This window comes from Rhynchophorus ferrugineus, unplaced genomic scaffold, assembly GCF_030347505.1.
Source record: "Rhynchophorus ferrugineus isolate W39M unplaced genomic scaffold, kcgeb_rfMv2 rfM3, whole genome shotgun sequence".
Classification (NCBI taxonomy): domain Eukaryota; kingdom Metazoa; phylum Arthropoda; class Insecta; order Coleoptera; family Curculionidae; genus Rhynchophorus; species Rhynchophorus ferrugineus.
This window is the reverse complement of record NW_027472582.1, coordinates 2,739,999-2,766,978: the sequence shown is the minus strand read 5'-3', so window position 1 is coordinate 2,766,978 and position 26,980 is coordinate 2,739,999. Positions and strand designations below refer to the sequence as shown.

Sequence of the window (26,980 nt, the reverse complement as noted above, 5' to 3'; positions counted from 1 at the left end):
CAATGTATTATTGAGATAGAGGGAAAAAAGGCGGCCGCTACCGTTTGCTGACCTACATTTATCGTTACGGCTTTGGAGATTTTAATCCGCCACAAACGCTTTCGGTCGTTTCGATGAAATTTATTCGAACCGGAGTAGTTTTCTTTTGCGAAAATCCGCTCCGACGATGTAAAACCATCACCGTTTCTTGTCTGACAAGAATCAAAGTTTACGGAATTTATCATACTGGGATGTTAGAAATTAAAAACGGATTTATAGTTGTAAAAATTATGTTACATTTTAGTAAACTGCATTCAACTAACACAAATTACGCTAACTAGTGATTGCAGTGATTGATGAGCAATAAGTTAATTATTATATGATTTCCTATATATAATATAACTATCCTGACATGTAGCGTATCGCTTCAGTAAGTGATCTGCTGTACAACTGATAATTTATCTTAATAATCTTATTCTAGATACTAATCTAGCTTTTTCTAAAAACTATTAATCAGTTCGTGTGGTAGTTTACATTTAAGTCTACGCACTAACAAATCAGTTGAAAAGTTCCCGGCCTACCATAGTAAAACAATTTTTTGCCAAAATTAGTTTTTCTATTCAACATAATTCCCTTCCAGGGTGATACACTGATTATAGCGACCCTCCAACTTTTCGATACCATTTTTGTAGTACGATTTGTCCTTTGGTTCAAAATATGCCTCAGTTTCGACGATCACCTTTTCATTCGACCAACATTTCTTCCCAGCGAGCATTATTTTGAGATCTGAGAACATTGCCGTCGTTTTCATTGACTTGTGACGCGGGGCATTGTCTTGGTGAAGCAACACTTTCTTTTTCTTCATATACGGTCGTTTATCGGCGATTTCGTCTAACAAACGGTCCAATAACGCTATGTAATAGTCGCTGTTGATGGTCCTTCCTTTTCCAAGGTAGTGAATGAAAATTATTCCATGCGCATCCCAAAATATAGGTGCCATAACCTTGCCTGCCCACTGTTGCGTTTTCACATGCATTGGAGCAGATTCTTCATAATGTGCAGCCCACTCGGATGAATGTCGATTGGACTTCGGAGTGAAATGATGGAGCCATGTTTCATCCATTGTCACATATAGACGCAAAAACGGAATTACACTTGATGATCTTCAAACACTGCTCCAAATCATCAACACGCAAAAATTTGCATAGAGCTTTCTCATACCCAAATATTCGTAAATAATATGATGGACACATTCAGTTGCGGATTTTTTAAATATTTTCATCGGTAACAATTTCTTTTGGGTGTCCACTGCTACCATCTTCGGTGCTCATTTGACCACATCTAAACATAGTACACCAATCGTTGATGGTTGATTTTCCTAGGGCAGTGTCCGGAAACTCGGCATCAAACCAAGTTTTTGCTTCAACTGTATTTTGTCCATTCAAAAAGCAATCTTTTTTCAACACACGAAATTTGAAACAATCAAAAGTTGCTTCACTCAAAATGCTATAATTCACGAACAAATGATCCGACAATTGTCAAATTTATATACGCATCTTTTGAGGGTTAGGGTTAGCTAAAAAACTCGAAATTCTCTTAGCGTCATATATGTTTCAGGACGGGGACTTTTCAATTGACCTGTTAAGCAGTCGAGAACGAATTCAGGATAAGATTCAATTATGAACTAAAGAAATAACTAAGAAAGAGAAATGGATATAGAAAGGAAACTTAAAAAGCCAATTAGTTAATATAACAACATAAAATGAAAAACGCAAAGAAAATGGAGAGAGGAAAGATCAAGATTTAGATGATTGGATTTTGGAAAAAAGCGAGAAAATGAACAAAGAAACACAAAAGAAGAATAAATAAGAGTATGTAGGAGACCGTAAAAGTAAAATAGACACAACACGTATTACATTAGCATTTCTCTTAAGTATAAGAATAATAATTGTTATTAATAATAAATATCTACATTACAACATATTTTTCCAAAAACTCCAGATAGTCGAATTCGTTTCTACTTTTTATTAAGTAAATTTGAAGCAATATTTCCCAGAATATATAAAACAGTATTGTACAGATGTAGGTAAGGGGAATATTTAAGGGTCAGCTGTTGAAGGTCCCTTGTGGCTCGACCGTGTTAAACTTGTTTGTTTTCGACGAAATCGTAGTTTTTCCTAGTCTGACGTTCCGGCATTAAAAAACTTACTATATTATATTTTTGCAGCACATTTTTTTGCCTAAAAATCTTTACCATTTACATAAAAATTATATTTAATGATATACAAAATATTTCCAGCGGAAATTTCCCCCTGGAAAGGAGATATAAATATGGCTCTGTCCGCAAATAGGAGATCTGGATTGTTGGATTGTAAAGGAGTTTACGCTGTCGGGAAATCTATTTATGGAAAATAAATACAGATCGGTGCGAATCGAATTCGCTCGCTTGAGAATAATGTTTTTTAAAAACGGAAAAATCGTTGATTTTAAAGGAACGAAACGATGAAGTCGATCATTCGTGATGAAAATTCAATAGCAATTAAGAAAATGTTTCAATAATCACATAAAATTACGATTGAGATGAGTTTTTATCATTTAGCTTATATGGAAGTAAATACACTATGGCATAATCAATTTTAAATAAACAATTTTAACATTTTGAGTGAAGCAACTTTTGTTATTGTGAAAAAAATGGATAAAAAGGAATAGTGTGTTGATAAAATATTGCTTTTTGAAGGGAAAAAAACAGTTGAAGCAAAAACTTGGCTTGATGCCGAGTTTCCGGACACTGCCCCAGGAAAATCAAGCATCAAGGATTAGTATGCTAAGTTTATACGTAGTGAAATGAGCACCGAAGTAGATGAACGCAGTGAACGCCCAAAAGAGGTTGTTACCGACGAATGCATTTAAAAAATCTACAAAATGATTTTGAATGACGCAAATTGAAATTTAGCGAAATAGCAACGAAAAACAACGACGAGTTGATGATTCGGAGCAGTGTTTGAATATGAGCAAGAGCAATAAATCCGAGTTTTTGCGTCGGTATGTGACAATGAATGAAACATGGCTCCATTATTTCACTCCGAAGTCCAATTGACAGTCATCCGAGTGGACTGCACAGGATGAACCCGCTCCAAAGCGTGACAAAATGCAACAGTCGGCTGGCAAAGTTATGGCGTCTGTATTTTGGTATGCGCATGGAATAATCTTCATTGATTACCTTGAAAAAGGAAGGACCATTAAGAGCGATTATTACATAGCATTATTGGACCGTTTGAAGGACGAAATCGACGACGACGCGACTATTTCCTGTTCTCAGATCTCAAAGAATGCTCGCTGGGAAGAAATTTTCGTCGTATGAAGAGGTGATCGCCGAATCTGAGGCCTATTTTGAAGCAAATGACACATAAATCGTACTACAAAAATGGTATGGAAAAGTTGGAGGATCGCTATAATCAGTGTATCGCCCTTGAAGGGAATTATGTTGATTAAATAACTAATTTTGCCAAAAAAAAATGGGTTTTACTATGGTAGGCCGGGGACTTTTCAATTGACCTGTTATAAGGGTACTTTTAACTTTAGTTTAAGTACTTTTGTTTTATTTTAATTTGTGTTGTAGTAGGCTAGTATTAATTCAAATACAACAGGACAGTAGGAATAAATTAATATTTAAATTAAGATTGTACTAAACATATTTTATGTAAGATGTAATTAATAAAATAAAAACTCAACAATATATTCGGCGAAGAATTGCATTATTACTAATTAATAATTAATGTGTATATGCCAGGTGTCTAAATTAATTTGTCCTATCCCTGTATACGTTCAAATAATCCGTAAAATATTCGCGGGCTTGAAGGTGTATGCGTAACATTTCCATTGAAATAAAGATTGTAATATATGCGGAGGATATAATAATAAAGATCAAACAAACAACGGAACAATTTACCTTCCTCTCGACTCTTATACAACGATGTTGTTTTCTTTTCAGCCGAGGCGTATAACGGAACAAACCTGAATTTCTGGAGACTGGACAGAAGACAAATGGGCGCTTACCTTTGCATCGCGAGCAATGACGTTCCTCCGGCAGTCAGTAAGAGAATTGCCCTAAATGTAAATTGTAAGTGACATTTAAATTAGATTAGCTTTTCGGGGGGGAATGCGGGGAAATATTTCATAGACCGTGTTGTTTTGTTCGAAATTGCACTATACATCAGGCACATCAGGCCCCCATTGTATTGTTGCATTTAATGTTTCGTAACGCCGCTCTGCGGAGGGCAATTTTAAAAGCATGTTGTTGCAACAACGGAAATTTAAAGCTCAATTAATACGTATCTCCTTTTACTAAATAATTGTTAAGGCTCGTTTCCTATAATCACTCAAGTTATATAAACTCGCATCAAACTTTGAACTCAAACATACTTTTTATAAAATGTATTAATATATTACTAGTGACTAAATATTATATTTAACTAGCGAACCGCTCCGGCTTCGCACAGGTGCAATGCTGATACTAAATTAAATACACTACAGAAAAAATATGAACGTTGTATATAAAAACATAGCGGCCCGCTCCGACTTTGCACGGGCATAAAATATATATGCCTATGTCACTCAATGAAAACATGATTAAAATCGATCCAGTATTTTTGGTTCATTCATTACTGCCCTTGGCCTGCACGCATTAAATTTGGAGTAAAACAATTCCTCTTCCCCTATACTTACTATGAAGATTTCCTGCTATCTTTGGAATATCTAAATTCATACAATTTTTATTACATTACACATTTTTAAACGCAAATTTTAAATTTGTAATATCTCCGAAAATATTTGTTTAATTTACATGCTGTAAGGAACCATATTGATCTATATTAATTGCACACTGTATTTAAGGTACTTAATTCGATAAGGATTAATGCCGTATTGCTTAAAATAGCTTCGTAAATAAGCCATTTTCTCACGTAAAAAGTAAACAATAAAAATGGTTAATGTGGGTTATCCCTAAAAGATAAACATATACCATCACGGACTTTTTTGTAGACCTTTTTATGGTGTAGTACATTAATTTGATCTAACTCGTAGGGTTAGGCAGCGTTTTTGCTAATTGCTAAATAAGCCTAAAAAAATAGGTTAATTTACGACATCACGTTAGAAACCTCTAAAATTAGCAATGTTGCCTTAGTATATTATGCATGTATTATACATATAAACCTTCCTCTTGAATCACTCTATCTATTGAAAAAAACCGCATAAAAATCCGTTGCGTAGTTTTAAAGATTTAAGCGCACATAGGGATATAGGGACAGAAAAGGCGACTTTGTTTTATACTATGTAGTGATTATATTAATTACTGTTAAAAGAAAATCGAGCAAAATAATAGTATGAGTTTGACATGTTTTCGATTCCAAACACTATGACTGGCCATAATATTGTTTTAATTTTGTGATTATTGTAAGAAGTTAATTGAAAAGTCCCCGGCCTACCATAGTAAAACAAATTTTTTGGCAATTTTTTTTTTATTCAACATGATTCCCTTCAAGTATGATAGACTGATTATAGCGACCCTTCAACTTTTTGATACCATTTTGGTCGTACTATTTGTCTCTTGCTTCAAAATAGGCCTCAGTGTCGGCGACCACGTCTTCATTCGACGAAAATTTCTTCCCAGCGAGCATTCTTTTGAGATCTGAGAACAGGAAATAGTCACTAGGGGCCAGATCTGGAGAGTACGGTGGATGAGGAAGCGATTCAAATCCCAATTCATGAATTTTTGCCATCGTTTTCACTGACTTGTGACACGGTCAAGTCTTTTTATTCAGATGCGGCCATTTTTTCGGCGATTTCGTCCTTCAAATGGTCCAATTTTTTTTTCATTTCTAGTTTATTTTTAACTTTCTTTACACCTTTGAGTTCAACATTGTTCTGCGTTTGTATCCCACATATAAACAAAATCACCTGCAAAAGGAGAATTAAAACACTATAAAGTACAAATTAACTGTGAAGCATCAATTAGAAAGAAGGGTGGTTATTTTGAGGAGGCCAGAATTTATCGAAATATATACTCCATTTTTAACTTGAACCAAAAATAGTCAATTAACTTTAACTAAATATTAATTTATGTTTCATATGTAATAAATTATAGCTTATCTGTTTGTCATATATATATATATATATATATATATATATATATATATATATTTTACAATATTGATATATAGTAATTTATAACTTCTAATATCATTATAACACTTAAATGAACTCTGCTTTAAACTCTATACGTGAAATTTTACTTCCCTTGAAAAGAGAAAGAAAAAATAATCCTATATCCGCTCAGCAACACCCAGCGGCATACTCACGTGGGGTTTTTTACGCTCCACTTGTTAGTTTTCAATTGAATAGAGGTAGAAAAATGTACTCAGAATGATTTGCGGAGCTTTAGGGGGTTTGTGCTCTCAATTTAATTAAAATAAAACAAATACGGGAACAAAGGGAATTTTTCTTTTCGAAAACGGCAACACTATATAAAAGCACGTTGTTCGTTTTTCTGTCTGTAATCATCGATTCAAGAACATCTGTAATGCTTTATAGTTTTTATTTACGATAAAATGGTGAAGTATCCGTTTACTTCATAATATTATTAAGTCCAAACGAAATTAAAGCCTATAGACCTATATCACTGCTGCCAGTAATACCTAAGGATTTTTAAAAAACTCTTGTTGAAAAGAATAAAACCAATCATAGAGAGAAAAAATCTAACACCAACACACCAGTTTGGGTTTATTAACAAGCATTCAATAATTGACCAGGTCCACAGAATAATAGATGTTATTGAAAAATCCTACGAAAGTAAAAAGTATGCTCGGCCATATTCTTAGATGTCGCACAATCCTGCGATAAGGTTTGGAATGAAAGTCTTGTTCTTAAACTACAGAAAATGTTTTCAAAACAACACATCAAACTACTAAAATTGTACATTACAGCCAGAATGTTTAGAGTTAAACAAGAAGAAACTTACTCTACAATAAGAGAAGCTAAAGCAGGTGTACCTCAAGGAAGCGTACTGGGGCCAATGCTTTATCTACTGTACACTTGGATATACCAGAAACAGAGAAAATTACGATAGCTACATTGCCTACATGATACTGCGATTATAGCTGTCAGGGTCAATAGAGAAGAACCCACACGAAAATTACAAAGAAAAAACAGGCAAGTCACAATATAAATAATTAGACAGAAGCTTAGAAAATAAAAATTAACGAAAATAAATCTGCATGCATGTACAATTCACCTACAATCAGATCGTACAAGCACCAATAACATTAAATAATACTATCATTCCATATAAGCAATAACGCTAAATATCTCGGAATGAATCTTGATGCAAAACTTCGCTGGAAGGAACATATAAAGATGAAAAGAAAAGAACAGGAAATGAAATATAGGAAAATGTATTGGCTAATTGGAAGAAAATCACAATTATCAGTACATAATAAATTGCTATTATATGAGCAAGTACTGAAACCTATATGGACATACGGAGTTCAATTATAGGGATGTTCTGCAAAGAGTAACACAAACAAAATATAAATGTTTCAGAACAAAGTCCTGAGAAGTAATGTGGGCGCACCCAAATAGTACAGGACTGACCACCTACATGGAGACCCTCAAATACCCACAGTCAGTCAAGAAATCAAGGGAATTGCAAGGGGGCATGAGGAAAGACTCCATTCTCATGAGAATATTGAAGTATTGCAACTTTTGGATACCACCAGAACAGGGCACATACTCAAAAGAATCAAACCATCTGATCTTATGTAGTTTTGTGTAGTGAGGTGCTATATATATATATATATATATATATATATATATATATATATATATATATATATATATATATATATATATATATATATATATATATATATATATATATAAAACCATAAGCAAAAAAATTTGGTGCATTGCAAATCAAAATTATCTCTTCCATCTCACCGTCAGTACTTTTAATATTTTACCCGAAAGATCATTATCGAATGTACAATTGAAGGTTTTTAAATTTACTTTTTTTAAAACATTTGACAAAAAATTTGTTATATTGTCGACCTGGCAAAATCGCCGAATAAAATAAGACATAGCTCAAAGACCTATTGACAGTATAATAAAACAATTTTGTTAGTCTGGGGCACGAGATATTGTCTTGCCTCTATAAAACCAGTCTCAATTTGTGGGTCTACTGATTTATTCATAATTGTATGTAAACAAAAATCACGCTTAATTTCTTTTTTAAAAAGTTTTACTAAATAACCTGAGATCTACACTACGGTATAACGTAAAACTTTGTTTGCTCTTATGGGAACATCTGGACTGAAGTTATAGAGTCAAGTAATTAACAGTAAGAATGAGCAGAAAGGGGGATGCTGGCTGAATGAATACAAACTTTACCATTACCTTCCGGAGTTTGTTCAAATGTCGATGACACTTGCTTCGAACACCCTGGTTGTGGGCCTGGAACGAAGGAAATAGGCACTACAAATACAGTAAGACAGTTTAGAAATTAATGGTAACAATTATGAACAGAAATATGACTAACTCCTTCAATTTACCTTCTATATAATTTTGATTTTGATCGACTTCCATTTGCATATATTCTGGGCTCGTGGTATTATTTTCACCATCACTAAATTGTTCATAAGTACTTAAAGGAAACTTTAAATGTATCCGAAAAATGTCTCACATGGTAACGATAATAAATCTGTTTCATGTTTAACCCAACCAGTTTAGGATTTTTAATGTTTTCTACTCATTTTTTAAATATCGTTTTTTTAACGGAAAACGATGATGCATTTCCTCAATATCTGTGTGATATGTGTAATAATTTAATGTAAAAACATTATAAAAAGCTAACCACACTGTTCTGTATATAGGGCATATTGAAAAAATCAGATTCCGTCACGGTTCTTAGCATAGTGAATAAAACCCATAATGTGTTAAAGGTAGCGGTATCTACATGTCGGTACTGACGTCGCGAAACATTTCGCCAAAATTTCCTATGATGTTAAAAATTTTTATTTCTCTATGGCTATAATATTAAATTAATAATTCACTACAAAATGGTGAAGGAGATGAATATAAAATAAAATAATATTTTACAACATCTATACAGATAGTAATTATAATACTCATAGGTGTATATTGTATTTTAACAGTTGCCCCATTGATCAAAGTGCCAAACCAATTACTGGGAGCGCCGCTGAATACAGACGTTCAGCTGGAATGTTACGTGGAAGCGTATCCAAATACCATAAATTTTTGGATTAAAAATCGAGGGGAGATGCTGCTGAACGGGTAAATATCACAATATTTGTAATACGATTGATTACATTAAGCTCTGTACTAACAAAATTTACATATTATTTAATTATTTAATGTAGAATTGTTTTCCATTAACGGGTAATTGTTATACTAAATGTATAGTTACAAGGTGTATAAATAAGTTTTGGAGGAGTTACAAAAAATAATATAACAATTATCAAATCAAACAGGATCATCTTGTACCTACGTTCACGTTAAAGCGTCTTTATTTCTTCCATAATGCGCTGATATTATTTGTTATAACTTGTTTGTCAACTGTTCGATGAAGCATAAAAAGATAATCAATAAATAGATGTTAGTGCCGAAACTGGTGATTTAAAAGTAATAAGTCTAACACCAATGACAGAAGGACGCGAAGGAAGGCCAGTAAAATTTGAAGACACTGACTTGACAGTCTTACTGAACCAATATTGCTGACAAACTCAGGAACTTGGACGAAAAATTGTGGTAATGAAAAAAGTAGACTAAATCTGAGTTCACTAACTAGTTCTCTCTTCGTCTACCACTTATTCGATAGCTCTCATAGCGCCCTTTTATTTATTTATTGTTGCTAATTCACTCTACGCTCTGGTTGCTCACAGCTGACGATTTTAGCTAGACTTTTTTTGCGAATTAATGAAACACTTTACTTTGCACTACGTAATTTATTTGCACTAATTATAATTTAAATCAACCAAGACGATCGTTCATATGGGTATTTCAATTATCGCGAATTGTGAGTTTAACGAACTTATTTGAAAGAAAGAACAAGAAAAAAGTAGAAGAGGATTAGAACACTTTGGTTTAAACTATATATGATGGCATGTATGTGACGCTTACTGCCAAAGTATATTAAATTTGCCAGTAACCTTCTCTTCTAGCCAATGGTCAAATATAAAGATCTTTCCATATCCCAAATAATCTAGAGACCAGGTAGCCGTCACAAAACATGATCAAAAACTGTCCGGAGAGACCAACCGCCTTGCTATCCATAAACTACTACTCCAAAGACAAAAATGTGAGAGTTTCTTCTATGAAATCGTAAAGTGGAACGAAAAATGGCTATGACAAACCAAAATTCAGAAAAACTTCAATTGCCAAGCCAAATATTCATGTCAAAAAGGTAATGCTATACATCTGGTGGAATTAGATTAAATTAAACCTAACTTTGATGGTCAAGACTTTCTATTATCTTGAGAGTTGAATGAGTGAACGTAAACACCACCCTGAAAGAGCAACTCATTTTAATACAGCAACATTTTGATAACATTGCATGACAACAAAGCATCGATAAGTAATATGTGGATTGGTTGTGATATAGAGGATTAAGAGCTACCTTTTACGTTTTCACGACAGCAACTGATCACATATTGCAAAAGTTTGGAAATCAAAAAAAACTCTATAAAAAGGCCTAACCAAGTAGCACCGCTTGCAAAAGTCTTCATTGTTGTTTCATGAATCAATTCAAAAGGCAAAAGTTATCATTTTCTCTAAAAAACCTCAAAATTACAGGTAAAAACCTCCAAATTTATTTCTATACCTTTTAAATTGGTTAGAGACCTTTTACTAAAATAATAAATTAGACATAATTATTAATACAAATTACATATTACCTGTAATAATCATTTTAGGAGCAAGTACACCATTAGAGAGCATCGGAATGGATACAAAGTGATTATGTGGCTCATAATTAGGTCATTTTCACTTAAGGATATTGGAACATATAATTGCGTGTCGACTAATTCACTCGGACGTGCAGAAGGAACGCTCAGATTATACGGTAAGAATTGTGGTGGCATTTAATTCTCTAATTAGTAGACCTGATTTAACATTACGTAATTTTTAATCAGATTAATTAGTTATTCATAAAGTTCATTTTATCTTAAATCTGTTAATTATAATTGTTAATATAATAACCTAGATCTAGGTATATATATCTAGGATGACGAATTAATACTAATTATTAAAAACACCTCACCACACTATACACACAAGCTCAAATGGTTCGATTCGTCTGTGTCCTGTTTTGGTGCTATCTAAGAATTGTACTTCGAAATATTGACAAATCCATCATCTAAAACCGAAATCTTAAGAAATAGGGATTTAGTGGTTCTTTCAATATTATCTTTCCACGCCTCAAAATCTTCTGAAGGGTTTTCTCATTCAATTTTAATGTTGTGTAATGAATCTATACGATCAACCAGCTTCGATTTTGATGAGGTATGTCGACATAAACGATATCAAGTCATATTTATCTGAATTTTAACTTTCGCCAGGTCAATTATGCCTAAAATATAATGAAATTTGTAGAATTAAAATTAAAATTGAATAGATACGTACGTGGATAAAATTTCATTATATGCCTCTGATATTTAAACTGCTACAAAAGCTTTTTTTAATATTCACAAATCAGTGCTTTATCTATTATTGCCTCCTATTTATAATCAAAATATGAATGATACAACAATTTTTTGTTAATTACGTTTTACTTTACTAAGATTTTCCAAATTAAAATAAAACTTATAGACAAGTTCGTGTGGTATTTTTATTTTAATTCTTCTGATTTCCTGCGTGTTGTCCAGTAGATGTCACTATGTATCCACTTTATTTCGAGATCAGCGTGCAACTCTTCGCTGATTACGTAGCGATAGCATTATATCAGGTAATTGATCTTAGAACTTTGTTTTGGGTGAGTTGGATTACTAGTTCGTTTGATGTTCTAGTGTAACCCCATAGTTCCTACTTGCAAGTCCAAATTACCTTTATGATAGACTGATAAACCAATCTTGTTTGTTTTAAGTCAAGCTGAGAGTATCTGCCGACTAACCAGCACAGTTGCTTGACTTTGAGTCTGATCTTCTCTACTAACCTACCATCGAGATGTATGCCGGGATGAAAATCGGGCATGCTTCAAGTGATATAATTAAGTGTTTGTCATTTCGCCACAACGCAAAATTAACATAAAGAGATTTGGAGCTATTAAGCTGTATTTTCCGGTCTCTAGTCTATTTATAGATGTTATTAACTGCTACTTTGAATTTTTCTACAGCCTTAGGCAGAGATATATATTTTGCCATGATAACTATGTCGTCGGCTGATGTTCCAAGTACTGTTTCTTTTGATACTTCGATGCTGGCCGATGAACAGTCTCAGCAGACACTACCCAGGGGAATTCCAACTGAAATATGTTAAAATGTTGAGAATGTTCCTTCAAGTGAAACTCTAAATTTTCTTTCCGATGGATATAGTTTCAGCAGTCAACATTAATTCCGCGTCAGGAATTTGCTCACTTTATAGATTATTCCCAAATGTTATACCCGCTCAAAAGCTTGTGAAATGTTGTACGACTATTGTAGGACAGGATTTCTTTTGTTCGAGTGCTTCTTCAGCAAACCACTTTGACTTACATGATCGATTATCGAGTGGTGATTTCTAAATTCAAGTTAGAAATCTGGTGTTTCTATAAATACGTTTTAACAGCAGTTTCTTATATAATTTTAATATCTCAGGTAGCAGCTAAATAGGCCTGTAAGATCCAAATTACAACATCAAATAAAGTATGCACATATATACCATGACCAAGATATAAATAGAAGTAAGTAGCGTTGGGAACTATCGACTGAAAAAAGTCGAAACAGTCGATAGTCAGAAATGTAGCAAAATAGTAATTACTATTATCAGTCAAATGCAAGATTCGACTATTTTTTTCAATTCGTGATGTCAGAACGAATTGAAAGATGACAATTTACGAATCCTTTCCTGTATAAATTGTGAGAGAGGAAAGGACGGAGATAATTGCTTGGGGCAGTTAATTTTATATGTGGTTATATTTTCCAACGGTAGTATAAGCGAGACGGAGCTGTATAAATTCGTTCAGGAACTAACTTTAAAAAAAGAAAAGGAAAAAAATAATTACTGAATACCACTATAATAATAATACATAACATGCAATTTATTATTTAATTTTAAACGAAGTAGAATTAGTTTTAAATTTAAATGTTCTATGGATCTTGAAAAATAAATGGAATTTTTTTATGGAGTGGAATAATTCCCAACAAATGCTTTTATTTCAATGTATTAACTGCTATTGATAAATAATATACTATAATTAGAATAGATAATACAATAAAACTCAAACAAAACCTAAAGACTGAAGATGTACAATAACCAAAAATACCAAATAAAAATTTTAGAAATACCTAATCATAGAAAAAAAACTCACCCATAACATAATTAAAAATGATCTGAATGAAACGATAAAAATGCTTTATTTATTATTGAACGGAAATATTTTTTAACAAAAATCAAGAGAGTAATGGCAATAATACCATAAAAACAGTCAAAATATTTTACTATTTATCATTCCCAATTTTAATATTTTTACCCTATTACATTAACAATCTTGAAAAATATAGTACCAAAATTCTATTACATTAATTTACAAGCAAACTACCAAAAAAAATCATAAAAGTACATATATTACATATAAATCTATGTAAGCATAAATTGAGTACAATTTTGTCAAGGTCACATTTAGGACGACAGTACCAGAATATAAAAAAACAATCGAAAGAAACTAAAACTACTAAAAGTACGACTGAAATAGTCGATAGTAAACAGTAACAAAATCATTCGGACCAAAAATAGCGACTGAAAACAGTCAACTGAAACAGTCATTGTCAATTACTAAACAGTCTATAGTCAATTTCAGTTGATAGTTCCCAACACTAGAAATAACTGTCGTAGTTCTATTGGATTCATCTTTCTGGTCACTTGTAAATGCCACTATCGCAAAATCGCCGGAAACTGTCGAAGATTATGAAATATCAGATGGAAATATTTAAAAATAGCCACTACTTTCTTTTAACGACGATTTCTTAGGATGATGCAGTTTGTGGCGGTATAAATCATAATCAATAATATAAAACAAAGCATAAATCAGATAAAAGTGTTTTTTTTTTATTTAAAATGGAGTTTCTGGCGAAAGAGGAAATAAAATATCGAATTTTTAATTCTACCTCTGAAGATTAGATGGACCTTATTGAGCAACTTAATATTAGTGTAATGTAGTGTAAAAAACTTCCGTATGTTTGCTGTTTTCGAATCGAGAACTCTGCGACCGAATCCCATTAAAACTTGTTGAAAATATACAAAAGATAAAAGGCCAGGCCAACTGAACAAATGCAATTAAATAGATAAAGTGTATCTTGGACGTTTAGAAATTTCAGAGTGCCTTGCCATTTAATTAGAACTCTAACATGCGAATATAGCGGGGGTTGTTTTTACGTTCGGTCTGTCAGCGAAAGAGAACCTAGCGCACAAAAATAGCAGAAAGACAAAAAAAAAGTTTTAATCAGTTCTGCAATTTCAGGATAATTTAATACTTACTATACCGAAAGTTAATTTAAATGTAAATTGGTTTTTGACGAAGGCATACACGGTTCGGTCTTTGTCCGGGAGGGGGACGTGGTGAAATACGTTTTCGAAATTGTTTGAATTTTATGACGGAAACTCTTTTATGTTAAAATAATGTACCGGATTAATCAAAAAATAATTTGAAAAGAGGCTGTATTAGTAGCGGAAATATTATTCCTACTTTTTAATAGTAACAGTAACAGTAGTAAAATGACTATCGACTGTTTAGTAAATGACTACTTTTTACTATCGACTGTTTCAGTCGTGTACTTTTAGTTACTATTTTTGGTTCTACTAGTTTCATTCGACTGATATTTTACGTTCTGCCTGTGTCGTCCTAACCGCGACCTTGACAAAAATATGCCGAACTTAGGCTTATATAGATTTTTATACAATATATTATAGTGTTATGTTTTTTTTTTGATGGTTTACTTGTAAATAACTATATATTACATATTAATATAGCAGCATTTTAGAATGATATTTTTCAAGTTTGTTAATTTAATAGGGAAAAAGATTATAATTGTGAATGATATATAATAGAATAATTTTGACTGTTTTTATGGCAATAATGGGTAATATTACGATTACTCTCTCAATTTTTGTTTAGAAATATTTCCGTTCAATAATAAATAAAGCATGTACCTTATTTAAAAACGCTCTAGTAGTTATTGTGCCATCATTTTTAATTATGTCATCGACTATTTTTTTTTCTATGATTAAGTATATGTTGAATTTTTATTTGGTATTTATGGTTATTGTACTTCTTTAGTTTTCAGGTTTTATTTAAGTTCTATTGTGTTGTCTATATTTATTATAGTATATTATTTCTATGGGGGTATTACTCCATTCCTTTTTCCAGATACACAGAACATTCAAATACGAAATGAATTCTAATTCGTTTAAAATAAAATTATTAATTGCATATGAATAGTATTCAGAAATAACTTGTTTCCTTTTCTTTTTTAAAGTTAGTACGTGAAGGAATTGAACATCTCCGTCTTGTTTATACCACCGTTGGAAAATATAAACACATATAAAATTCACTGATCCAAGCAATTATCTCCGTCCTTTCCCCTCTCACAATTTATACAGGAACGGGTTTGTACATCTTCGTCTGACATCACGAATGGAAAAAAACAGTCGAACCGTGCGTTTGATTGAAAATAGTAATTACGGCTGTCTTGTCTGTTTTCAGTCGATTGTTCCCAACGCTAAGTAACAGTAACAAAAAATTTGCTTTCTATGAATTAACTATCATTATTTTATTTTCATGTTTCAATTTCTTAAAAGAGGTTTAGACCTCTTGCCCGATTACAGTCCAACTATGACTGAAGTTCTGTAGTGATAAAAGTACCATAAATAATATAATAATATACACTTCAATCCATTCAAAAGTATCAACTTAAATACCTAAACGATCGTTTCACCGCTCATCAGCAATAACTATATTCTATTCTTCCCCAAGGGTCTGCATTGAAAGGGCTGCCATGTTATTTTTATGATAAACTTCCATAAGCTGTAAATCTATAAGTTATGAAATGGGAAACGGTTTAACCACAGGAAAATATTAATTTACTTTAAAAACTGTTTTTATTTAACGGAAAGGAGAGGCAACTGGTTTAAGCACCATTAGGACCGGCACTAAAGTAAAAACTCTGAATATATATATACGTATATATATATATATATATATATATATATATATATATATATATATGTATATATATGTATATATATATATATATATATATATATATATATATATATTACAGATAAAGCAGTATTTGGAAATGCCATTTATTGGGCATTTAGAAAACGAATTGGATTTTTGGCAAGTCCATAAAATGACAATACCTGAATTATATTAGTTACACTTAAAATATTCCTCTACACCCCCAACATATGATTTTTCAAAATCTGGGCAAATAATTAACGATCGAAGAAACCGCCTCACGGGAGAACGTGGTAATATTCATGAACAGTAATTTAAAAATATTTCTGTTCAAAAATAAATCAAAATTTTATATAAAAAGGGTCCAGTAGTTATTGTACGATCATTTTTAGGTTCGTCACACGTTTATATTTTATCTACTAGTTATTGAACATCTCTAGTTTTTAGGTTTTGTTTAAGTTGTTTCTTCTCTTCTCCAAGCATTTATTTTCGTCGTTTCCTATCTCACAATTTACACCGACAAAAATTCCTACATCTTCGTCTGACATCACGAGTGGAAAAAAACAGTCGAACCATACATTTGTTACTGAAACTATGACAGTAGTACATACGTTACTGAAAATAGTAAGTACTATTTTCAGTCGCTATTTTTTTTAACTATCGACTGTTTTGCGACTATCGACTGTTTCTACTGTTTTCAGTCCATAGTTGCCAACGCCAGTAATAAGGAAAACAACAATACCTACTTGAAATATGAAACCTCTACCAGATTTTACTAAACCAGCAGTTTTCTAAATCTTTCTATAGATTAAAAAAAAAAAGAATGTCTGTAAATGAATAAATCTTGAATAAATGATAATAAAAAAATAATAATGACTAAATTTATTTATAAATTGAACATTTTAACATCGTCTATTATTTTTTCAGAAATTAAAGTGGCTGTAGATACCACAGATGAAGACACCCTAAGCATAGTAGGGGGTAAGAATCAATACCGAAAGGTTTTTGCCATTAGTAGATTCAATTTTATGTTTAGGACTAGCCGAACCAGCCAGAGAACAGCGGAAGAACTCTTCCATATCCACATCCATCAACGTGTTCCTGTTTTGGCTCAGTCTCGGATATTTAATTGCAAGATGACTGTAAAAATCCCGCACCAACAGATTTTTATAGTGAAAATAAATATCATCATTATTTTAAGACATACTATTGAGCAAGTCTTTATATAGTGATATGACTTTTTATTACAGATAATTAATAGAGAAAATAAGAAATTCATGCATTTTAAAGAATCTTGCCTATTCTGGAATTTGTTAGTCAAATGAGTCGATATACTGTGACATGTGAAATATACAAGCTCCCCTTTGTTTCTTATTTTGGTCGATCATTATTTCCACAATTAATGAGCTGCAGATTCCAGATCCTATCTGTCTAATACGTATAAAAATATCAAAACAACTAGTTAAACAACTTTAATTTTGATACATTTGTTAAAAAAAAAAGATTTAATGATTTTTGAGATCCATAAAAACTACTATTCCTCTCCGAACATATACGATAATGTTAAATGTATTGTACGAAGCAGGTAGAGATAAGTTAAACGATGCTTCAGAAAAAAATATTTGTTAAAACTGTGATATTAGTACTTAAGTAACAGAATTGACATATCCAATTCCACATAAATAGCAAATACTGAGTATAGTACGATGGAGGCGTACCTTGTATATTTTAAGTTAAATATTCATTAAAATGTAACTGTAACAAAAACTGTACTGTGTGTGAATTCGAGAAATTGTTGCAATCTCACTTAATCATTGCATAAGAAAACCTATTTGAATGTAACAGCCCTTACTGCCTGGCTGATTGATATATAGGCCTCTGTAACATTTTCTATATAATTATCTAATTATGTAATATGGACTTTAAAAAAAATATATCACTTTCAAACAATCGGTATTTTAATTCGACGATCCTTTATCCTTAAAAATCTCTTAAATATTTCAGGGCAATGTAGTGGTAAGACGACAAAATGTTTGGTCAATTTTATATTTAATTTTTCTTATATAAAGATATTTTCAAACTCAGAACAATGGTACATTTTTTAAATATATTGTCTCTTTTTTATCTACTAGAGTTTATCTGATAATTAGTATCTTTTAATTATTAATTATCTTTTTTATCTACTAGAGTTCATCCAATAAATCCATAAAAATATATACTAGACAGACTGCCAAATGTGGGCTCCGAACCATGGTCGTCGGCAGCCAGACTACCGACTGGCGAGGGATCAACTTGGAGAGCATCCCAGAAACCATCCGGTCTTACCCAGCTCGGTTACTGACGTGACTGGGATCATTTTCCTTGTCGGATTTTGCATCTTTGCCTAAGGACAATCAGAAATATAAATATACGACCATGCCCCAGCAGGATTCGAACTCGCGACTATCGCAATAGCAGGAGGATCATCCTCTCGCCTTTACCACCGCACCATTCAAGATGTCAATGAAATACTAGTGATACAAAGAGAGCTCAGTCAAAGGAAAAAGGGCAATGTTGACGATAAAACAAATATGAAGAGTGCTTAAGTTATGGCTAGCTTATACCAATAAAAAAGAATAAAAAATATTTAAAACACACAGATTAAAAATCAATTCTGTCATAAAAGTGGATAGAGTAAAGAAAATAACAAAAGAAAGGAAAGCTCTAGAGGATATCTTAAGAAGTTATCGAGGCAGTTGAACCCTTAATATTACTATTTAATTATTCATTCCATAAATGTACATCTTTTTCCACAATCTTTATTTGTGTATTTTACTGGACATAGACTTTGAACTAATTCTTAACCATTTTTTTGAAATTCGAAGGTCTCAAATTATATTTAAATAGTATAAACTTTTTTATAACAGACCAATCACTTTTTTTGGCCATTAAAGTAATAAATATAGAAAATATGGATAGTTACATATATCGATCGCAAAAAATCGATATATTTCACGGATTGGTTAACTTTTTAGTCCAAATAACAAATCAATAAAATATATAGTCTATTCAAACATACGTCTTTATATACATACGTTCAAACATATCATTTTTTGTGCATGCGTCATCAAGATTTTTAATGTATTGCCTACCGCAGTTAGTAAATTCGTTTTAGAATCAGACAATATTTTCCTTCTCATTTTATTCCAGCTAAAAAGAGACACAATGCTGTGTGATTAGTTCAAAGACGTAAACGAATGAGTCTGTCAAAGTCGTCCGGTTGTCAGACCTATGCAAGATTCTTGAAGGCAATAGCGATAGAAGTTTATATCTCTAACCTATTAACTATACTTTTTAGATGTACCATAATGTTAAAATAAATTAAATATATATAACATTTTGGTTCAATTATTTTATTTGGATTAGAATTTTGTTATATGTCAAAGACAAATTGTAAAAACTTGTTGATGTTGATGCGGCAACATTGCGATGTTTTGATGTCAGATTTAAATAACGTATGTACAAAATAACTTTGAACAGACTATAGATATGTTTCTAGAATATCGAAATTTTCAACACATCGATATATTAAACCCCTTTCACCGGTTTTTGTTGAAAAAAGAAACCAATATATTTCACCAACTAATGCTCCAACCTATTTTGCTTATCAGATCAAGAAAATTCTCTTCTTATATTTCTTAATATAGGAAACAACATCTTTTTTTTTAAACATCGATCATCCAACATCCTAGGGATGTCGGTTGGCGAGAAGAAATTAATATTTTAAAAAATATCGATATAACTTTTTCGATATTTTAAAACATATATCGATATATCGCTCAAAAAAAACCTTTAAAATATCTTTAATTTAAAAAAAATATCGGCTGAAAAAATATATCGACCAAAAATCGATATCTATCGATATATTTTGAACAAGGTATACCGATATACCGATATCATCCCTAGTACATCCTTAAAAGGTACTAAGGAAATAAAATCACATTTCAGATAATTCTTTTTAATGTAGTGCTTAATTTTTACAAACTTACGACAGATATGTAAATAACAGTCAATGTGCTAAGGCACTCCTATGTAACATATAACAATTTACAGATACAAAACGTGAAAAACTTATTAAACCTCAGAAATTTCTCTGACACGCACAAGTGCATTTTGAAACCCATCTAATAATAATAAACATTTTCATAGAAAAACTTCATCTAAAGCCTAAATTAGAAAATCATTACTGGCCGAAATCAACTTATTTTTTCCAACAGCCTCTCTAAGCTAACGAAAATAACGAACTTTCTAAATCATAAGAAAATAACATGTTCAAGACTTTGAAAAACAAAATTAACTTAATATAAACACTATATTAAATAATAATAATAATAATAATAATAATAACGCATAAAAAATGATCGGTTTCATAACCGATTCATCTAAACCATGTGTTAGTAGGACTAGCCTATATCACCCTGTGTAAAGTTTTTCTATGACTTAATATTTACAAAACATAACCCTAAAAATCAATAAGAACTTAATATGTAATATATACAAAATAACAGTTACTAAAATCTATAACAAAAGTTTGGTTTTATCGCTTTATTGAGATTGGAATGATGGTTTAAAAACTCAGTAAGAATTTAGTGTAAATATACATTTTTCCTTTGATGTAATACTGTGTATTAAGTGCTGTGGTAAACAGCAATTTTTTTTGCAAACTGACATTACAGTGAAGTCAAGAAGCTTTACGTATAAGTAACACTTAGTTAACAAGCTAATTACCCCTGAAGTTGACTTGACTGTAATGGACGTTTATTTAAAGAACACACTCTTACAGGTTAGTTTAAATTTTTGTATCTAAAAAATATTAAAGTCTCTTGCAAAACACTTATATCAAAACATTCCAACATGTATAAAATTTTTAAGTTCTCATAACACCAATATTCTTTGCATTATAATTGTACTCTTCGAAAGCCTCGTCTTTCTAATAAATAAACTGCATTAGTTCTAAGGTGTTAGTTTCTTATACTCTGTGTAGGAACATTTGATTTTTTGATTTGGTAAACTTTCTCCGCGTAAACGTGATCACGGCGACAGCACGACAAGAAATTAATTGAAAAATATCCTTGAGCTTGGAAAATAATTTAGCCTGAACAGAAAAACATGTCGAAAATGGTAAAAATAATCTGCCACCTTAGATACGTTATAATAAAAGTACAAGAACGCTATCAAAGTTTCCAGAGAAGGTATGCAACCAGTAAAATTCCGGTTACATATCCTCTCGCAAGTATAACCAAACCAACTAAAGAAAAATAACGACAATCATCAAATAATAATTTAAAAATATACTTTAAACAATGTAGTAAACTATTATAAAACAGCAACAAAATTATTTGGTCCCTAAATCACATGTTAGTGACAGTGATATTGTACTTTTCTTTCACTGTATTTAGATCGATACGTTCTAACCTCACTATAGGTTGGTTCGTATCGTTATCATCACTTACGATACTCTGTCTGTTCCTTTTAAAAATCATCTTTGGCAAACCATCTTTTCCTAAACGATTATACACAGAATAATCCATTTTATTTTCTGATGTTTCGTTCGCTTCCGAATGAGAAAACGGGTCTCTATCACCGATATCGCTTTCGTTCTCGAGTTTCCGCTTAGCATTCACTTTCCGAATGTGCAGTTTCACCTCCTGCTTCTCCGTATCCACATCGCCACGGTTCTGTATCTCGTAGGACGAGCTCGGATGCTTTGGACTTAGTTTTCGTGTTGCCGTAGATCCTGTTACGTCAGTTGGATGAAACTCCGAGCTGCCTGACGGCGACTTTCCTTGTCTCTGAATGTACCGTTTATAAGATATGATTCTCTTAATGCGCTCGACCTCCTTCGAGGTGATTTTCTCGTTGTTGAGGAACCGTTGCATCAAGTTACTGGTCTCGGGAGATTTATATAACACGTCACACGTTCTTTCCGGAACTTGGCTCTTAGCTTTCGGAATTTGAATGTTAAGCGAACTCAATTTGGAATCGACTCTCTCTTTGTACTCCTTCAATTTGACGTCGGTTGAATTATCCAGAGACCCGAACTCTTTAACATCTATAACCGGTTTCGCGTTACTCTTAATAAGGCCACTGAATTCTTGTATAAGGCTTTCCTCGCTTGATTGTTTCAAGTCGGGTTTGGGGGAACCCGTGTCCTCCCAGTCGGAGGAGTGTATGATGAAGGAGGTTTTGATACCACCCGAACTTTTGATGCTGGTTGTTTTGAGATCTTGGTGCTGATCGCTGTCGGTGTCAATCTTCGGTTTCTTCTCGGGATTTGTGTCGTCGACACGATCACCGGATTCCTTCCGTTTCCTCTTGACGTAGTCCATAAAGCTGATCTTCTTCTTAGCCGCCAAAACGCCCTCCTCCATAAACTCCGAAACGCTCGGCGGTACCACCACGGCGGTTCCTTGGGTGTTCCTTGGTGTTTTTTTGTTATCCGTTTGATTCTTTCTGTCTACGACGGATCGTGCGGAATTGATGCCGGGTGATGTTGAAGTTGGCGTGTCTTCAGGGAAACTAACACTTTTCGGCACAACAATACTATCTTTACAACGGCTGATTTCATTATTTGATTGCGGTTGATCCCCATGACTTGTTTTAATTGCGTCGGGTTTTTTATTTTTCGGACTTTTTAACGTATCCTCCAGATTATTTATTTGCATAGTGGGAGTTTGTTTCGAAGTAGTGTCTTTACTTTCAGTACTGGTCACATCGTTTTTTAGAACACTTCCATTGTGGCTTGGTTTCTGAGGAATCTCTTTCTGGCTGTCTTTTTCTTTTAGTTCCTGGAGCTTTTTCTGTTTTCTCAGTTTCCGGGCTTTTAGTAGTTCCTTAAAATCAACGTACTCGTCATCAGTCTCGGTGATTTCATTGTTTTTCACAGAGGGTTTAGTTGGTTTTGAGTTTAAGTTATTATTGATCATATCCTTCACGCCGTTGGAGATAGTTACGGGTGATTCCTTCCTCTTTATTAGTTTCTCTGAATTCTCTATTAATTTCACCGATTTCTCTGTTAGTTTCTCCGACTTCTCTGCTTTTTTTTTCGATTTTTTGTTGGGTTTATTACTTTTCTCTGTTTCTTTGGTGATTTTCTCTTTTTTGGATGACGAGACTCGATCTTGCGACTCACCGCCACCTGTTTTCACCATAGCGCTTATGTCGCCGCTCGTGGTTACCGCCGGAATCTGCAGATCCATTTCGTAAGATTTCTTCGCCGCTTTGGTGGTGATGACGGAGGCGTTTTCGGGCGAATCACCATCGTTCGAAGGCACGTTTGGTTTTAGGTAAACATTTTCCTTAACAGTACTAAAATTATCATCAATGTTGGTTGATGTAGGCGATAGGATAAGTACTTCTGCTTTGATGTTTCGTCTGTTTCTTTCGGGTTTCTCTTCGATCTCGGGCCCCTTGGATATTGATGCGTCATCTTTTTGATGAGTTATCCGATTTTCTGGTAAAGGTAGTTTCTCGGTCTCTTCTTCCGGCTCGCACTTTTTTATTATGGTTTCCTGAGGTATTAAAATTTCACTAGTGCTCACCGGCTCCACCTGAAGATCGATGTTTTCTGTCTTATCGTCGCAAAATTCCGGAGGATCACTCACTACAATTTCGTGGAACAGCTCGGCGGGTAACAAGACATCTTCTCCTATAGTGTATTCCAACACTTCGGTATTTGATTCTACTTCACAAGGTGGTGCTTCAGTTTGGGCATTATCTACTTCGTTAAGCGGATTTTCGATTTCATCTCCTTTAATTTCCCCAAGATCCGCTACATTTTCTATCACCTGAGCTGTGTCAACTGGAGCGACTTCATCCTGTGAAATATCCGGCACATCCGCGACACCCTCGTCGATTTTAGAAACTTCGCTGGTTATATCGTCCGGTTTCTCACCCCCCTCCAAAGTTTCGGAAGCGTTATCGTCATTAGACGGCAATTCGTAATTATCATTATAATCCACAACAGTGCTATCAGATATAGGCACCACGGTAATAACTTTCTTACCATTCACGACGCTGATGTTGATCTCTATGAGTTCACCTGAGATTTGCAACAAAACCGACGAATCGTCCACGGTAATAGCGCGACGATAATGAACATCATTACCCGTTTTCTCCTCAGGGCCTAAATTGCAAGGAGATTTCACCGCCTCCTCAACTTCTTGATCGATTTCTATAATTTCCTTATCGCCAGTTGATTCCTTCGACGAAGAATCATTGTTTTCGTCGGTTTTGGGATCTTCAATAATCTCGACATCCGGTTTTTCATGATTATCGTCGGGTATCTCAATGACTTCCTCCTTGATACATCGATATTTAGCTTCTAACACCAATAATTGCTCCAAAGATGAATGTTCCGTTTCTCTCATTAGGAACGCATTTAATACATCCGGAGTGCATGTATCCATATCTGCTTGTCTCCTTGTATTATTGCCAATATTGTGTATAATATCATCGACTGAAAATATCCGTTTTCTTTTACCAACCGGCGCCACCGTCGTGTTTGGTGTACTTGGCTCCATTGTAATTGGTTGAATGATCGAATCCTTGTTATCAACATCAACCTCAATCAGTGTTTCGTTAGATTTACTTGGATCATCTGGATTTAAGTTTCCATCATTTGATATAACATTTTCTTCATTTGGTGGTAAGGATTGTTGAGGTGTCGACTCATTTCCGCTAATAATTTTTGAATTATTATCCAAGAAATCATCAAAACTCATAGAATCTTCTGGCGATTGGTTGTCTTCAATTTTTATAATAGGCGATTCACTTAAACGTTCCTCTACAGGTTTAGATTTATCTATATTTTGGTCTATGGTTTCCTTGTCGTCCATAACCTCATCGGGATCTTGCGGTTCGTCTTTCTCGGCGTTGAATACCGGCTGGTCCTTATCGTGTTGAGTGACTTTGGTTGCGATCATGCTGCTGTCAGAGAACAGGTCGATGATCGGCATGCTCTTCAATCCTTTGCTCTCATCGGGCGACTCCACCATTTTAGAACCATCGAACGAATTATTAGTTTCCGCAGTTTCAGGTCCGTCGCTTCGTTCCACCTCTTTCTCGGTATCATCGACATCGTTATATTCTCTGTTGGGATCTAACTGATCTAAATTGATGGGGGAGCAATTTTTATCTACTAACTCTTTGGAGGCATTAATACTTTCAATAACGGCTTCGTGGAGTGAAACCTGTTCCATGTTCTGTTGGATGGGCAGTACGTCCCTGGCGGTGTTCACGACTGTGTTTTGATGTATCACCACTTTCTTGCTCTCGCCATCCGGTTTCTTGCCTACCGGTGAAATTTCGCACTCCTTAGGCCGGGACTTGTTGGTGACGAGACAGTCGTTTTTCGGCGTGTCCATGATTTGCAGATTCACCACGCGTTCGTTATTACTGCTGGGTTCCATAATGCGGACTACGCCGCTGTTATCGATGAGACCATTTTTGAGCAAATATTGGTAGTTTTCAGGTGTCTAGAAAGAAAAAAAAAGGTATCAAGTAGTAAATTAATATTTTATTAGCTAAACATGGCGGTTTATCAGTTTATAGACTTTAATCAAACACCTGGGTTCACTATTATTCGTGTTTCTTAACTGTCTTAAACTAGTGTTGGAAATATACGACATTGGTATCGTCATGTTTAACGTTTTTAATAATATTCAGGGTATTTTGATGGGTATTCTCTTCATAGTAACAAATAATTCATCGTAGGTGCACGTTTCCAAGCCATAATGTTCTAAACTAATTCATTAAAAAATTGTGTACCGATGATTTTAGTTCATCTGTCAATGAAGCATTTTTAGGGTCTACAATATGCCCTGGGTTACTATTTTACGCTATTGTCAAGACTACCTAAAAAAAATTGTCATCAGTGCTAATATTGATGCAATAATTGAACAGAAACTGCAATATTCTCATGTGTTATGTTACAATTTTGGGAAACCTCTAGGATTGGAATACAATTAACATATGAATATTTGATCGTCAAATATGAAAAAAAGATTTTACGTTTAAAATATTTATCTCGAATATTTAGACCTCTTACATTACATACAGATACACAGATACATTATTTTGTAATAATTCCAATATTTCATTATTTGTTGTATGAAAGGTTGCCTAACAATGGAAATTTATTTAAAATAATCCAGCGTAATTTATTCTTAACTTTAAATCCATCTAAAATAAGATATATAAAATGATTTTATATGCTATTTGAAATTAGGTTCCTTTGATTTTAAAATTATCTAACAGCGGGATCTGATCCTACTGTTTCTAATATAAAGTACTTAATATGCAACCATGTATACCACGAAATAAACAATTGCTTTATTAGGCGCGTTAGTTCTTAGTTTGTGTTATATATATACAACGTAAATGTGTTACAATTAAGTACAGTGTGTAAATAAACAAGAAATAAACACCAAAGTGAAAATAACATATTCTTGTAAATGCTTGTGTTGGATGTAATGGTAGTGGAAAAATTGGTTTCGAAGTTAATTGAAGAAAAAAGTGTAT

At 33.2% G+C, this 26,980-nt stretch overlaps 2 protein-coding genes across 5 annotated transcripts in view; one reads left to right on the top strand and one right to left on the bottom strand.

Annotated features, from left to right (window-relative positions):
* The window catches only part of LOC143192690 (lachesin), a 207,089-nt gene extending 188,727 nt beyond the window's left edge, over positions 1 to 18,362 (top strand). For both annotated transcript variants that reach the window (XM_076398185.1, XM_076398184.1), the window contains exons 6-10: positions 3,971 to 4,099; positions 9,186 to 9,324; positions 10,962 to 11,110; positions 17,348 to 17,401; positions 17,457 to 18,362. In XM_076398185.1, the coding sequence (XP_076254300.1) occupies positions 3,971 to 4,099; positions 9,186 to 9,324; positions 10,962 to 11,110; positions 17,348 to 17,401; positions 17,457 to 17,560 (575 nt within the window). In that variant the 3' untranslated portion in view covers positions 17,561 to 18,362. The remainder of the gene's footprint in view (positions 1 to 3,970; positions 4,100 to 9,185; positions 9,325 to 10,961; positions 11,111 to 17,347; positions 17,402 to 17,456) is intronic.
* Positions 18,363 to 20,401: 2,039 nt separating this feature from the next.
* The window catches only part of LOC143192686 (uncharacterized), a 76,540-nt gene continuing 69,961 nt past the window's right edge, over positions 20,402 to 26,980 (bottom strand). For all 3 annotated transcript variants that reach the window (XM_076398180.1, XM_076398179.1, XM_076398182.1), the window contains exon 8: positions 20,402 to 25,935. In XM_076398180.1, coding sequence (XP_076254295.1) covers positions 21,811 to 25,935 — 4,125 coding nt within the window. In that variant the 3' untranslated portion in view covers positions 20,402 to 21,810. The remainder of the gene's footprint in view (positions 25,936 to 26,980) is intronic.